The 16,816-nt window shown below is 42.2% G+C and overlaps 1 protein-coding gene across 2 annotated transcripts in view; it reads left to right on the forward strand.

The window, feature by feature from the left end:
- The window catches only part of LOC134347539 (gamma-aminobutyric acid receptor subunit rho-3-like), a 52,597-nt gene extending 44,756 nt beyond the window's left edge, over window positions 1-7,841 (forward strand). For both annotated transcript variants that reach the window (XM_063049882.1, XM_063049883.1), the window contains one exon: window positions 7,059-7,841. In XM_063049882.1, coding sequence (XP_062905952.1) covers window positions 7,059-7,361 — 303 coding nt within the window. In that variant the 3' untranslated portion in view covers window positions 7,362-7,841. The remainder of the gene's footprint in view (window positions 1-7,058) is intronic.
- The last annotated feature ends 8,975 nt before the right edge of the window (window positions 7,842-16,816 follow it).

Genomic DNA, 16,816 nt, shown 5'->3' on the forward strand with positions numbered 1-16,816 from the left:
TACAAAGCAGCTTCGTTATTTGACACAACAAGGTACAGCAGGCATCATACAGAGACCCTTTCAGTAGAAAGGTCTGCTAGCCCAATGTGGACCCGATATTTATATGCTAAACACAAAAGGCAATCACTACTTACAAAGTTATAGACAATGCATAGACAATGCTTCCTTTTGAAGCTACATACAAAACATCACACCTTCTGACTTCATCCTTTCCTTCCGACACCAACACATCTGGGTTGGTACTCACAGCCTTTAGGAGTACAAGTCAAATCCACAATACATTTATTTGGTATTTTACGTGCTAACATAGAGGACAATTAATATTTATAAAGTATGGATAAGGCTGTCTTTGAAACTACCTGTAAACTTTACACTTCCATCCACAGTGTCTGGCTAGTATTCCAATATTCACAGCTTTTAGGAAATGCATTGTTGTGAACTCAATCCACAGTACTTTGTCAAATAGAAGACTGGTGCCCTTACCAGGGTTATGCTGGGCACAAATGATACAATGGCGGCAGAATTTCTCAACATCCCCGCCCAGCCCTGGCCACCACCAGTCCTGCCGGAGGGTTGTGATGATGCTCTGCCTTCCCTGATGCATCACCCCATGATATAACTTTAGTAATATCTGTCTAATGCAGGGTGGGGTCACCACGATTCTTTCCTCCCCATGTGTCCAGCGCCCATCTGGTCCCTTCTTTGCTTCTTTTCTCCTCCATTTTTCCTTCTCTTTTGCCTCTATCTCTTAATATAATTTTACTAAACTGGCTTCTGTCGTTTCCTCCTGCACACTTGCAATTTCAATTGCCTCTTGTTCCCCTGCTTCCTTATTCGCAGTAGTGTCTGCTGTCGGAGGATCTGGGAAAACTTTGTTCTGGAGTGGCCGCAGTCTCTCTGAGTATCCCCTGGTGTTTTTGTTCCTTCGCTATACCCTGAACAGCGGTCAGTATGTCAGTTTGTATAGGGTCCTGCTTAGGGGGTTTATACAGACCCTCCTCTATTTTAACTGGGTTTAACTTGACTCGACCGCAATCTTGCTTGTGTCTAGCCCACACTGCTGGGAACTGCTGACAAGGAAACCCATAGACCCCATCCGGGCTGCAGTCTCTGGTGGTCGGGGCAGCTGCGCCTATGCTAGCCAGGGTGTGAATTCTGTTGGTTATGCCCCTGACTCGTCCATATTATTTCTCCCTTTCCTGAATCTATAACAGCTCCTGCTTCCCTTAGGATGTCTATTCTAAGGATTGCGCCCTCATTATTTGAACATACCCAGAAATACACTGGAAGCTGCACTCCCCTGATTTCTAGTATTACCGGCCTGTCCGGTTGTTGGTAAGGGTAAGTCTGTTATCGATACCGATGCCCCTGTGTCCACTAACATATTGCATTTTCGTCCCCCTAACAATGCCGTTATGTACATCCGTGAGTCATCAGAGCTAGCCATGGAGCCCGCTGCTGCATCTTTTTCTGTCCTAAGAGGTGCCATTACTAGCTCTTTGATCTGATCGACAGTCACACTGGTTGCTGATGGGGTGAGTGACTGGGTGTCTTCTGTGACCTTCGCTTGGGTTTTCCCCCTCCCTTTAGGACACCATCTCCAGCCATGTCCCGATAGGCCACAGCTGTAGCATATCAACTCCTTCGCTGTCTTATACCTGGTCCGACAGTCCTTTACTGAGTGGCCTGGCTGCCGTCAAGCAAAACAAACTCTCCGGGACATCACAGCAGCTGCATTCACTATACCCACTTTACGATTTCTCTTGCCTTTTCTTTGGTCTATCTCACTGGCCCATGAAACTATCGCAGAGTAGTTGGACCCCACTGTTATGCCTAAATCTAAAACTTCCTGGTGGGCTGAGCTCAGGCCTTCCTTCAGCATTTCTGGGAACACTAGGTCGTCCCTCCCTGGATTATCCAACCCTGAATACTCCTCATATGCTCGATATTTACTGCATAATCCATGACTATCTTGTCAGCCTTCTGGGTCACTGCCATTATCGTTCCCCAGCTACTCTTGCCTCCCCCCAGCCGCTGCCTCACTTCCCCTTTAAAAGAGCGATATCTTTCTTCATTACTGGTGCTCCCGCTAGTTGTCCATGTACCATCCCGCACCCCCTGGGCCATACTGTCCCACATATTCCTCGGGCACTTTGCTTTCACTAACACACGTATATCTTTAGGATACATCTGGTGAATTTCAACTGCTTCCTTGAGCTTGCGCCAGAATTCTGAATTCTCACATGCGACTTTAAGTGAGGGCAGCTCAGACCAGATGCTCTGTTTCTCTCTGGGGGTGAAGGGCTTATGAATAGTCGTAATCAAGGTCAAGGGCTGGCTCGGATCATCAGGGTTCTCAACCTGATGTTACCTGACCTCAATAGGTGCCATTCTGGTAGATCTACCTGGGTAAAACCTCTCCCTGAGAATTCCCCATACTAGCTCCCACACTACGCAAAATATAAAAGACAGATAGCAGTTAAACAGTACATACTTAAAACCGCAGTGTATGTATTCCACAATTTGCCACTTTTGAGTACCTGAACTCATGATGCCTGCTGTATTCTTTTGCATCACACTTGCAAACACATACACTAAAATGCAGCTTCCCGAACGAGTATACACGCTCTGGTGTCTCGAATCGTGCCGTCGGTTACCACCTTTCGCAACTGGTGGTCCAAATCTCAACAAGTAAACCAAGTTAACCAAGTTAACATGCAACGATTCCTCACTTACATAAACACACATTCACGCGCACACACTTTTATATCTACCAGTTCAGATCTCCACGTTCATGATACCTCGTGTACCCGTGTACCATCAACCGAACAGATCCAAGTGTGAGTGTTATTTTAGAAAAAAACCCACCAACTTAGATTCCTAGGAATACTGGCCACACGATGAGTCACGAAATATCCCACTCCTGACACCAAATGTTGTAGCGTGGATGAAATCACTGGAGAGACAGAGTCACTGGTAGATACAAAGCAGCTTCTTTATTCAACACAACAAGGTACAGCAGGCATCATACGGAGACCATTTCGGTAGAAAGGTCTGCTAGCCCAATGTGGGCTCGATATTTATTTGCTAAACACAAAAGGCAATCGCTATTTAAATGTTACAGACAATACTTGCTTTTGAAGATACATACAAAACATCACACCTTCTGACTTCATCCTTTCCTCCTGATGCCAACATGTCTTGGTTGGTACTCACAGCCTTTAGGAGTGCAAGTCAAATCCACAATATTTTTATTTGGTATTTTACGTGCTAACATAGAGGTCAATTAATAAAATATGGATAAGGCTGTCTTTGAAATTACCTGTGAACTTTACACTTCCATCCGCAGCGGCTGGATAGTATTCCAATATTCACAGCTTTTAGAAAGTGCATTGTTGTGAACGCAATCCACAGTATTTTGTGAAATAGAAGACTGGTGCCCAGTCATTTAAGTGTAAATGAATCACCTACCGAAAAACTCACTCTAACAACCTGGACCTCAATTCCCATGCTCTCTTTAAGATGACTAAGTCCTGTTTCCAACACAACCTGTAAACCCACATACCTGAGAAATTTATTATGTAATTATGTTACATCAAAAAGAAGTGAATTAAAATTTGTTGATGGTATTAATAGGAATAACATGCAATAGTCCGGAAAAATTGCTTATCTAGCATTATCAAGGTTCCAAGCTTGCCAGATTTTCAGAGTTTTACCATTTTAACATGTAATAAACTCAATACTATACAGGAAAGAACAATTCACTTGACTGGCAGCCAACCACCACCATAAACATTCACTCATCCATGACAGGCCTGTACTGTTCACTATCTACAAGAAGCATGCAGTCACCAAATCTATACCAAAGCCCATCCCAAATTCCTTAACCCTATCATCAGGAAAGACATAGTAAGCAGACTTGGAAACACCATGTTCTACAGGTGTCTCTTCAAACTTCTTGGAAATGTGTTGCTGTTGTTTTGTCATCATTGGGTGTAAAATTCCTATCCAAGGGCATGTTCACAATGAAAACTGTAACCGACATCATCACCTTCTTGAAGATAATTAGGTATGGGTAACAATGCCAGTCCTGACAGCAATGCCCAGATCCTATCAGCAAGAAACTAAGTTCCCTGCAAGAATTGATCTAAACAATGACCATTAACCAGATGTAATGAAGGGCAGAAACGAAAACCAATAAAGATAGAGAAATACAAAATGCAAAATGCCAGATTATCAGAGTTTTATTGTAGCAACACACAAGAAAATCAGCACTATCCACAGAAAGAGCAGGTCTCTTGACTGGCAGTCATCTACCATCCACAACTCCATAACACAGCTGTCGTTTGCACTGTATACAAAAAAAACATGCACTCATCAAATGCGAAAATGAAATGCAGATAGTAGTAAACACAAAAAAAAAATTGAAGATACACTCACTAAAACATTAAGAGTAAACTAGACATCCACTGGTCAAAAAATGGAAGAGTCACTGGTACATGGGGCAAAAAAGGAACAGCTACGGAAACACTGAAAATCATAAAAGAAGACAAAGTTGAAAGAAGATTGTCAGTAACGTGCAAAGGATATTAACTAGTCAAATACATACAAACTTCAGTTGAAAACTGGTGTCATTTCCAGCACTATTCTTCTAACATTAAAGTAGAAATCTATGAAGAAGATGAAGATAATTCACTCCTATTAATTTCTGTTCCTGTTCAAGTGGCTAACCACTTCTTCCAGAGATGCTTCTGGGGACCAGTATAATGGTAATTGTAAAAGAAATTGTGTTTGATACTGGCAATTGTCATACTGCAAGATGGCACCAGCGACCAACAGTGTTGTTTTACAGACAGCTCACAAACTACTAGATACTCGAGTAAATATACTTCTGAACTGCTATTGCTGAAGTCTGCAGCCCGTAATTTCTCTTTTAAGGATGTTCAATTGAACCGACTGAATGATCTGGCGCTTTTGCGATCGCCGGAGGATTTGGTGAACTACACTCTTGAGAGTGCAGGTATGGTGGAGGTGGAAGTCGCCGGGGATGGACGCTGTGTCGAGTCCTGATGCCGGAAGATGAACCCATGGTCAGCTCCATTACTCTGCGCCGATTAAAGTGTCGAGCGAGATTAAAATTATCGAGGACAAGCGCAGCAGATGAATAGATGTTCAACGCCATCTGACCGGTCTCCCTCTCATCTTGCTACTACCATCAGGTGGGAGGTGCAGGAATCTGAGGTCCCTCGCCGCCAGGTTTGGGGGCAGTTGTTGCCCTGTAGCCATTGGGCTCTGGACAGGCTTCACTTGCCTCAGTACTGAACCTACCCTGCAGCTGCGGACACACTTTTGAGGACTCTACAGTTCATGTTCTGTGTGCTTTTGTTTAATCTTTTTAACTATTTGTGCAATTTGGTCAAGGCCATGGGCAAAGGACAAATCAGTGTCCAGCTCTCTACTCTGTGAGGTTTTCTCACTTCAGCACTGAAATGACCCTGCAGCTGTGGTCTACAACCATTGGCACTCGCCTAAGCGCTGAACTGGTTCTGTGGCTGTGGACTCACTTGTGGAGACTCTGTGGTTAAAGTACTGTGTGTTATTTGTTTACTTTTTTTATCATTTGCATCATTTGTTCTTCTTTTCCCCACATTGGGTGTTTGATGGTCTTTGTTGTGTGGGTTTTTTTTCTTTGTTTTGTGGCTGCCTGCAAGAAGGTGAATCTCAAGGTTGTATACAGTATAAATACTTTGATAATAAATGTACTTTGGAATAAGTAAATATTTAAAGGATGTATAAAGTTAAACAATGTCCTTAAAGTATATAAATATTCCTAAGACATCTGTGAGTCTTTTAAATTGCTATTGGAGGCAAACATTTTGAATAATGGAGGAGCAGTGTGGACCTGAACACTTTCCATTGATGACTGATGCATCAGAGGTATTTGCGCGTGAAGTAGTTGACAAGGAGGTTTCCTTGTGATGGAGGTATGGAATAGTTTCACTTTATGACACAAGATGACAAGTTGGATGGATTATGAGCATTATACAAGTTAACACTGTCTGCAGCACTGCAAGTTCCAACACAACGATATTCATCCTGAAGGATGCAATTCAGAGTTTTGAGGTGAAAGTCGTAAATGACTCAAAAGGACGGGGAGGTTACTGAACAGATAACAGAAATCTCATGTTTGCCAGCAAGAAAACCAGAACTTGTGCCAGTATGGCAGTTCATGCCCTATCCATGAAACTCACTTGAAAATGTTTCACAGAAAAAAGCCCCACTTTGAGCTTTGCCAACTGTCACAATTGCCATGCTTCTATTTGTCTTGATCTCCATGAACTAATATTAAATGAACATATCAATTTAAAGCTCATAAAGCATTTTCAATAATTAAAAACCTTAAGCCTAACATTGAAGAAAATGTAACTTGCATCATGCAATTTTTCTTCCTTGCAGTGTTAAAATCACCATACAAATGAAGGCACTAGAAATTCAGCACCATGTCTAAGCCAATGCAAAACTGGACATTAAATTCCCAGAGCTAGATTTGGTGCATTTCAGCAAGTGGTAGCCTTGAATTTGTTAACATTCATTAGGATACGTGGCAGCAGTTCTGTGAGTAAATGCCAACAAAATCCAGACCTTTATGCTTAATCAATCTATCAGAGTTGGCCCTAATTATCTGTCACCATTTAAACACTCCCTTTGAGATCTGATCAGCAATATACAGAAATATGGTTCTACCAACATCTGATAGCTAACCAGGGTCAGTTCTCAAGAAATTTCATCACATCACTGGCCAGAATCCTATTGAATGGACTTGAAACATAAGTGGAATTATATTTCTCTATTATATGGAAAGTAGGAAGGAAGTGGATTTTAAATAAAGCTGGAAAAACTGGTTTTATTGAAGTGAATGTATAGATTTGAAGATTTTAGATAAATTTAAGTGTGTTAAATAGATTTACAATTCAGAAAAGGGTTATTGAATTCAAATAATTAAGCTTCCACGGTTGTCTCAGTTCTTTGTGATTCATGAAGGAATTATTATCTTTCAGTTTTCAGATTCCTTTAGGTTGAATCAGACGCAGATCATGGCTTTTGACGGTTGCTACCATGATAGTCAGCTGGATCTGTCCCACTATGCTGATGCTCACTTAAATGTACCAAACACTGAAGGCAGTGAACGTGCATCCAGCCCAAATCCAGGTGGTCAACAAATAGGAAGAAATAAGACTACGAAGGGAAATATTACCGCAATTATTATAAGGAACAATCATGCTATTGACACTTACTCAAGGGTTTTATTTCCTGCAGCATTTCTTCTTTTTAATTTCATTTACTGGTGTTTATTTTCATGAACTTTAATCAGACCCAATCATTTATTATTTTTGGATTGCAGAGGTCTAGAGGTGTAACACCCATTTAAGGGTGCTCCAAAATTTCTTGATCATATAATGCTATATTGAACTAATGGTAGGTGCATCGTACAGGAAACAGTGCTTCAGTTTATAATATTTTCTGGCCTGTTCTAAGAAAATACTGTAGTTTTTAGGAGGCTGCCATGTTACAAACTTTTTATAAGCTTTCATTCTTAAAAAGATGTGAAGCTAATATAGAACTTGATGGAAATCACATGTAGACAAGTGCATGACAGCACAGAAGACAAAACAAACATTAACTTTCATTTGTATTTAAGTCAGATACAGTTGATTTTACTGATATAGTTATATTGGAAAAGAAGAACAGATTATCAGCTTGAACTAAGTTCTGTATTGTATTGTATATAATATGAATATTATTCCAAATTTCATGGAGACTTTCTTAAATTAAAGGATAAATTTCCAAGCATAAAATACTTTACTGTATTTCTTACTAAAGGTTAGCCGATTATTCTTACAAAGGTTTTAGTTAAATATTTGCATTTACAGAACTTCTTATGTCCTCTGCACCAACCAAACCAAAGCACGTTACAAAGTTCAAAGTAAAATTTATTACGTATCAGAGTACATACATGGCACCACATACAACCCTGAGACTCTGTTTCTGCGGGCAAACTCAGCAAATCTATAGAATAGTGACTGTAAACAGGATCAATGGAAAACAAATTGTGCAAGTAAAAATATAAATAAATAGCAATAAATAACGAGCATGAAATAACAAGATAAAGAGTCCTTAAAGTGAGACCATCGGTTGTGGTAACACCAAGAGTGTAGCTATCGCCTTTAATTCAAGAACCTGATGATTGAGAGGCAGTAACTGTTCTCGATCCTGGTGGTGTGAATTCTGAGGCACTTGTACCTTCTACCTGTTGTAAAAATTACCTCTTATAACAATGATCAGTGAGGCACAGAGAGATCTGCATTTACTGACAAGTACCTTTATTGTTTAAACTAACAAGTACTTGAATTCATACACTAAATACCTTGTACACACACTCGCTTTCTCCCACACACTACGCTCCTGAATAGTCAAGGAATAGCAAAGGTATTACCCGGGCAAAGGAGTCTACGCTGGCCAGGTGTTTGTTGTAATCCTGCCACGTGTCTCACGCAGGGTCGCTTATGTTTGTATCTGCAATAGTTATTCTTCAAAGTTACCGCTGCCAGCACACATGAAACATCCACCTTTTTATCCATTCGTTATCAATTCAAATATTGCATTCCAATGTCATTGGCCACAGGTTATGTGTCTGACCTTTAACACCTTGTTATAGGCTCTGCTCCAAGCTTGCATCCATTTATTGCCCTCTTCCCATCAAGTGACAGTCGATAATTTTTGGCGGCTGTTCTCAATCAGCAACAAGCTCGAATCACTCCAGGCAGGCACCAACCCCAACATTCACAAACCAGCATGTTATATCCAACCAAAGAACATCTCACAAATAGCTTCCTATTTGGAAATGATCTCCAGTCCAGCAGATTACATGAAGTATCATTGTGTCTTCTTTAAAATATTGATCAAGCCAAGCATGTCAAGCTCACAAAATGGAGAATAGAGTGTCTTCACAAAACAGCAGCCTCTATTCTCAAGCATGCGACAAGAACAAAGACAATTAGTCTGTCTGCTTCCACTGTCCTTGATTCATTTGAATTCACTGATTTATAGAATGTAGTTCTTTCTGGCCAACATACCTGATGGCAGCAGCAAAAAAAAAACATGGTTTGAGTGGTGAGGATCTTTGATGAAGTATGCTGCTTTTCTACAGCAATGTTTCATGTAGATGTGCTCAATGGTTGGGAAGGTTTTACACGTGAGTACTGGACTGAATCCACTACCTTTTGCAGGATTTTCCACTCAAAGGCATTGGTGTTCCCATATCAGGGCATAATGCTGCCAGTCAGCACACTTTCCATCACACATCTATAGAAGTTTGCCAAGGTTTTTAGTGACATGCCAAATCTCCAGAGACTGCTTAAGAAGTAGAGGTGCTGTCATGCTTTCTTTGCAATTATATTTATATGATGGGTCCATGGCAGGTTCTCTGAGATCCAGAAATTTAATGTTACTGACCCTCTCCACCTCTGATCCTCCAATAATTACTGGCTCATGGACCTCCGGTTTCCCTCTCCTGAAGTCTACAATCAGTTCCTTGGTCTTACTGACGTTGAGCAAGATGTTGTTATTATACCACTCAGCCAAATTTAATTAATCTGTTTTTGTTGTAGAGGTTGAGGCCATTGAGAACATGAAAAGAATTTATAACTTCATTGAAAAGTGCCAAAATAGATTTCATCTCTACCCAAAAAGAGACAGAGTATTAAAAGAATTGAACCTACATACATAATTTAACAGAAGACTAAAGCTTAGAGAATAAGAGTAAAGGGGCAGATATCCAAGTCAGAGTGACATACCGCATGGAAGCAAGCTCTTTTGCTCACCAAATGACCATCTGAGTTTAAATATTTAAGGAATTTTTTCACAGGTATAGAAAAAACAAAGTTATTGTAAGTGTGCTAAACCACCCAAAAGAGGTGTTTAAAATGGTACATCTTGCCCGATATCAACATTTCCCATATCGTTGTTTGAAATTACACATACATTAAAAAGTTTTACTTACTGTATATCTCACTATTCACAAAGTAATAGAATCCTAATAATTTTTGTAGATTAGATTAGATTATGAGGACACGCAGTCCTCTTTTATTGTCATTTAATAATGCATGCATTAAGAAATGATACAATGTTTTTTCCAGAATGACAGCACAGAAACACAAGACAAACCAAGACTAAAAAAACTGACAAAAACCACATAATTATAACATATAGTTACAACAGTGCAAAGCAATACCGTAATTTGATGAAGAACAGACCATGGGCATGGTTAAAGTCTCTTGAAAGTCCCATCATCTCACGCAGAGAGTAGAGGGAAGAAAAACTCTCCCTGCCATGAGCTTCCAGCGCCGCAAACTTGCCAATGCAGCACCCCGGAAGCACCCGACCACAGCCGACTCTTGAGTCCATCCAAAAACTTCCAGCCTCTGACCAGCCCTCTGACACCGAGCACCGAGCACCATTTCTGCCGCTGAAGATTTGGGGCCTTCCCCTCCAGAGATTCTGGATTGCACAGTAGCAGCGGCAGCGAAACGGGCATTTCAGAAGTTTCTCCAGATGTTCCTCCGTGTTTCTCACGTCAGGTCTCCATCAAATCAGGATTGTGCACGGCCACTACTTAACAAATATGATATCATTTCGGAGCGGCCGTGCGCACTGCGTCGTGCCGCCATGTTCTCCTCCTCTCCCCTATTTTGCAGACGTAATAACAACAGTTAGTAAAACCGCTGGTCTTCCCTGAAGGGTCACTTCACAGTTATGTCTTATTGTCCCAATGTAACCAAATTAGCAAATAGGAAGTGCTTCGCAGTTACTTTGATTTATTTTTATTTCCCATTGGTGCAGGAGGCAATTAGCAAAATGTACATGCATCTCAAAGTTTAACTTAATTCCTTTTTATCAACAGGAAGGACTCTATTATATCACAATTCTATTGATGGCTTCACAATGACATGCTAGTCATGAACTTAGCCAACAATTCAACACGAGACCCATCTAATTGTAGACTGGAATCAAGCAAAATTGATTCATCATCCCAATTTCCTCAATGTAATACTGCATCTTACCTCTACAGCATAAATGAGAAACTGTCCAATCTATGTTATCTTCAATCCAGAATCTAAGTCACTCTAAACTCAGTCATCAAGCTGTAGCATATGGACAATGTTTACTTATGCATACATTCAGAAGCATGTTTATTGTCAATAAGACCATAAGATATAGCAGCAGAATCAGGCCATTTGGTCCCTCGAGTCTGCTCCACCATTTTATCATGGCTGATCCATTTTCTCTTTCAGTCCCAATCTCTTGCCTTCTCCCCGTATCCCTTCATCACCTGACTAATCAAGAATCTATCAGCCTCTGCCTTAAATATACCCAATGACTTAACCTCCACAGCTGCCTGAGGCAATGAATTCCATGGACTCATCACTCTTTGACTCAAAGAAATCCTCTGCATTTCCCTTCTAAAAGGACACCCCTCTATTCTGAGGCTGTGTCCTCTGGTCTTCGACTTTCCCTACCATAGGAAACATCCTCTCCACATCCACTCTACAAAGGCCTTTCAATGTTTGATAGATTTCAATGAGGTCACCACTTATTCTTCTGAATTCCAGTCAGAAGAGGCCCAGAGCCATCAAACTCTGCCTTTCAATACCTGCTTCTTGATGGCAGCAGGGAGAAGAGAGTGTGTCTTGGAAGTAACTTCTCAACAAAGTTGCTTCCACTAATTCACCACAGTTTGTATTACATCAACACAGCATTTGAACATTTATGGAAAATAATGTATAAAGATTAAGATCTCAAACTTATAGTCTACTAGGCAAGAGAGATCCTAACCTTCTTGTGTGCTTCTGAATCATGAACTAACTACACCAGGCCCCTCAATGCACTGGACAGGTAACACCAAATGAATCTTTGAAAAATGCTTCAAATTCACAGAGATAACTGAATCAAAGTAAGCAGCCCCAGCATGATGGCTCCATTGCATTCAATCGGCTCTAATGGATGGGCCTCATCACCTGTAGAGATACACACCAGAAGTCCTAAGGCAGACACTTTATAATGGCAAGTGTCAACCAGGTGGAGAGGGATTACAAGGAAGTCAGAGGAAGTAATTCAATGATGTTCTAAAAACTGCTTTGAAGAAGTATCTCATCCCCATTGAGTTATTGGGAATTTCTGGCTCATAACTGCCCAAAATAGAGAAGGAGGGCTTGGGATGGTATTGAGACCATCAAGTTTTTTGTTCGGAGTATACATTAGTCCAGTATGAATGGCAGAAGGAGTGTATCACTCTCCAAACTACTCAACGACCTGACCTGTCAATGCCTCTGGAACCTGTAGCTGATAGCAATTATGATAAGGAAAGTATCTGTAATGCTACAAACTGAGGAATGAGAGTAAGGACAATGGTAGAAGCATTATCTAAAAAGCAATGAACAAACTCAACAGCTACCACTCACCACAATTAAGTCCATGACTGTTTTTCTCTTCACATCCTCACAAAGCCTCTCATTCTCCAAGATTTTTGCTCAGAAGTGTCCATTATCAATGGGTCAGGGCTGTAGAGTGCCTTGTAAAAGTATTCAGCCCCCAACCTTATGTTCACAGAAATGATTATTACTGATGTGCAATATTAGATTTACACAACCTGTACTGCTTAGAGTTGTGTCATAGTCCGGTCCGTGAGCTCCGTGTTCCGGTTCACGGTCCGGTTCATGGTTCCTTGTTCCAGGGTTTCTGGTTTTCCCCAGCTTCTGTTGTGGGCACATATTTCTCGTTTTGGGGCTGAGACATAAATACCTCTGCAAACCAGGGATTCCCTGCTGGACTGTTCTGTTTCCCTCCTTGTTACCCCCCGCCCTGCCCTGCCCTGCCCTGCCCCACCCCATCCCACTCCGCCCGCCCGCCTCTCTGCTTGGATACCTCGTCTGACTCTCTGCCTGCTCACCTAGCCTTTATACCCCACCTGTATCGCTGAAGTTTTACTGCCAGAGCTAGACCAGAGCCTTGTTAAGTCAAGATAAGGAACTGTCTTTTGTTGTGTGGAATTGTCTCTCTGTGTCCACGCCTTTGCTAGGTGGGTCCGGCTGTTTGCCGCCACCTTGTGTTGGGATCTGTCTCTTCATGTTCAGTGTTCTGTGTATGAGTCCAGGCCCTATGTCCTGTTCCCAAGGAGGAGTCCCGGCTCTGTGTTATGTGTGTGAGTCCCGGCCCTACGTCCTGTTCCCAAGGAGGGGTCCCGGCTCTGTGTTTCGTGCTCCTGTCTCTTCTAGTCCAAGGCTCCGTGCTCCTGAAGGCCCTCATCCAGTCTGTGCCGAGTCCAGTCCTATCCGAGTCCTGTCCATGTGCCTTTACCTGTCCTTGCATCTTGCCTTACCCAGGAGTTCCACACCCAAGCCATGTCCGGTCCTGTAGCCTCGTCTTGTCCTCACCTAGTTCTGGAGTCTGAGCCTGAGTCAAGTCCCAGGTTCTGGGTCCTTGCCCAGTCTCTGGCTCGGAGTCCATATCCAAGCCTCGAAGTACCCAAGACCCCCAGCCTGCAGGCCTCAAGACCCAACACCCCAGCCTGTCTCCAAGCTTAAGCCTCTAGACCAAGACCCCAGCCTGTCTCCAAGCTCAAGCCTCTAGACCAAGACCCCAGCCTGTCTCCAAGCTCAAGCCTCTAGCCTCAAGACCCCAGCCTCTAGTCCTGAAGTCATGTCATGTCCATGCCTGGTTCTGGGGCCCAAGCCCGAGGCAAGGCCCAAGTTGTTGGTCCTTGTCCAGTCTCTGGCTCAGGGTCCAAGCCCTAGTCTGCATTCTTGTCCCTGCTCCTTGTCTGTATCCTGTCATATCCCTACTCTAGTCAAGACCTGTTCCTTGTACTTCAGTGTCTGTGTCTTGCATTTGGGTCAGTTCCCAGCACCCCACTGTGACAAGTTGAGGCCAAGAAGTTCCACTTTATTCTCATCTGATCTCAAGACCTTCTTCCACATCTTTACAATATCTCCTAAATGATGCTTTGCAAAGTCTTTACAGGCAAGGATATGCTTTTTTTAGCACTAGTGTAGTGTACCTCTAATACCGCGCATCAGCCAGGCAACACCATCCCTTCTGTAGAGTATGGTGGAGGTGGCATCATGCTGTGGGGAAGCCTTTCAACAGCAGGGACTGGAAATCTGTTCAGGATTGATGGAAAGATGAACACTGCTGAATACAAGGAGATCCTGGATAAAAAACATGTAAACCTCTGCCAAAAAAGCTTAAGCTGGGGAAGAAGTTCATCTTTCAGCAGGACAATGATTTAATAAACACAGCCAGACAACCATGGAGTGGCTTTAAAAGAAGCAAAGCTAAAAGAGACTTATGCAAAAGAACTACTGGCTGTTTCTGCGAGAAGTGGCTCAACTAAGTACTGAGTGAAGAATAATAAGTAGATATGACATTCCACTTTTTTAGATTTTTACTTTTTCATGCTATACAATTTTCCTTGTTTTTTGGGGAGCATGTAATTCAAAACTAAAAATTCCCAGTTAAATTGATCAAGATCCTTGGTTGTAATCTTCATTTATGTGAACAAAGGATGGGGGCTGTATACGTTTTTCAAGGTACTGTAAGTACTTTATTTCTTAAATCCCTGATTGTGGCAATTGTTTTGAAAACATCTCTCCATATTAACAATGCAAAAACAAAGTACTACACATTCAGAAAACCTGAAATGAAACAAAATATACTGAATATACTCAACAGCATATGTAGAGGGAGTCAGAGAGTAATCCAGTTAATGTTTTCAGCTAATAGCATTTTTACACATCTATTTCAATACTCCTGAATTGTTCGAATAACAGAACAATGTTGCCATCGTTGCATCTGTACAACTACACATCAAATAAATAAAGGCATGCACTCGGGAGATGAAGTTAACGTGTTTATTTACTTTGCAGGAGAGCAATAGATCAATGCACATGGGTAAGTTATCAGTCAATAATTAGTGCTAAAGGGAGTCATTGCGCTAAAAGAAGGTCATACCCCACATTTCCTCCTCCTTTAGATTAATGTAATATAAAACTGTATATGTAACAAAAATTCAATTTCCCTTTAACAGACAATGTTCAATTAAACATGCTTTCACAATAACAGTCCATAACTATACTAAAGGGTCAGTCTTTTGGGTAGCAGTCTCTTTCTTTCAGGATAGTGCCTCTGGACCTGTGGAGTGGCATCAGGTTTGGCTGGTGTCTTGTCAGAGCCAACTTTCCCTGTTGCGGATGTCTCGTGGGTGTCAGTGACATGATCATCATTGAGAGACAAGTCCGGTGGATGCAATGGGTCCATCTTGTTGGATGCAAGTGTTCCAGCCGTGATCTTCGGCTGAGCATCTTGTATTTGGTCCACATGACATCTCCATGTATGACCTCCAACATCTGCTGTGTCCATTAGCGGACTGGTTCTTGTAGCTGTCCTACCGGCGTCCATTTGTGTTCCCGGGAATCACATGCTAGGACTTCCTGTTCAATCTCAAAGCTCTCAATGTTGGGTTATTCCTTGTTTCTCTATGCATTTCAGAATTTATTACCGGCAGCTGGTCCACTAATGCTGTGTGGAACACATCTGCTAGGTCACAGAATAAAGACTTTTCCTCTTTAGTTATCAACAGTGACAAGCCGTTAGCATTGCTGTGTTGTTTGCTACCCTTGAACTCTATGCCATACGAGTGGGTTCCTCGGAAAAGTGCCCAATGTTACGTCATTGGGATTCCCTTCCTGAGATTGAAAATGGACACAAACGCCTGATGGTCTGTAACTGGAGTAAACTTTTGTCTGTATAGGTAGTGATGGAACTTCCTTACTCCCCATATTAGACTAAGGGCCTCTTTGGCCAATCTGTGTGTAGTTGTGTTCTGCGTTCGTCAGTGATCTTGAAGCAAATGCAATTGGACGTTCAGAACCATCTTTCATAGTGTGTGACAAAACAGCACCAATGCGATAAGGGAACCATAAGGGACCCATCTAGGCAGTGATGAGTCATAATGGGTGGGCAATTCATCTGATGTTATTAGATTCTTTGTTTCCTTGAATATTTTTTCACATCTTTCTGACCACTCCCACTCTGCTCCTGCCTGCAATGGTGCATTCAAGGGTGCAGTACTGAAGCATGCTTTGGGAGAAACCCATACAGGCCTAAGTATGACCAGAGTTGTGACACATTTTCCAGTTTGGGTGCCTGCAGCACTGCTTCAATCTTCTCTTGGGCCTTATATAAGCCATGCTTGTGTGACAGGGTCCTGAATTACCCCTACGAACTGTGCTTTTGAAGAGAGAGAGAGAGGGAGAGGGAGAGGGAGAGGGAGAGGGAGAGGGAGGGAGGGAGGGAGGGAGGGAGGGAGAGAGAGAGAGAGAGAGAGAGAGAGAGAGAGAGAGAGAGAGAGAGAGAGAGAGAGAGAGAGAGAGATCACAGTTTGTTTATACTTTCTACAAGGTCAATGCCTGCTTGTACGTTCTTACAGACAGAGAAGGGAGGAGCTGTTTGAATGACAGTTGGTACTCAGTACGGGGAGATAAATAGAAGGTCAGATGACAGACCTCAGACACATGATTTTGGACACTGAATGAGCTTTCTTGTGCCCACAGAAAAAGTGGGTTTTGGAGGATCGATCAGTGGCTCTCACAGTGTGAACAGGGCGTGACCGGTGGGGAGTTATTTGTGTGTACAACCCTCGCCTGGGTTGATAGTTCCACCACAGAAGAATGGTCCCCTTTGTTGTGGTCACAGTCGGTGA

This window comes from Mobula hypostoma, chromosome 6, assembly GCF_963921235.1.
Source record: "Mobula hypostoma chromosome 6, sMobHyp1.1, whole genome shotgun sequence".
Taxonomy (NCBI): Eukaryota; Metazoa; Chordata; class Chondrichthyes; order Myliobatiformes; family Myliobatidae; genus Mobula; species Mobula hypostoma.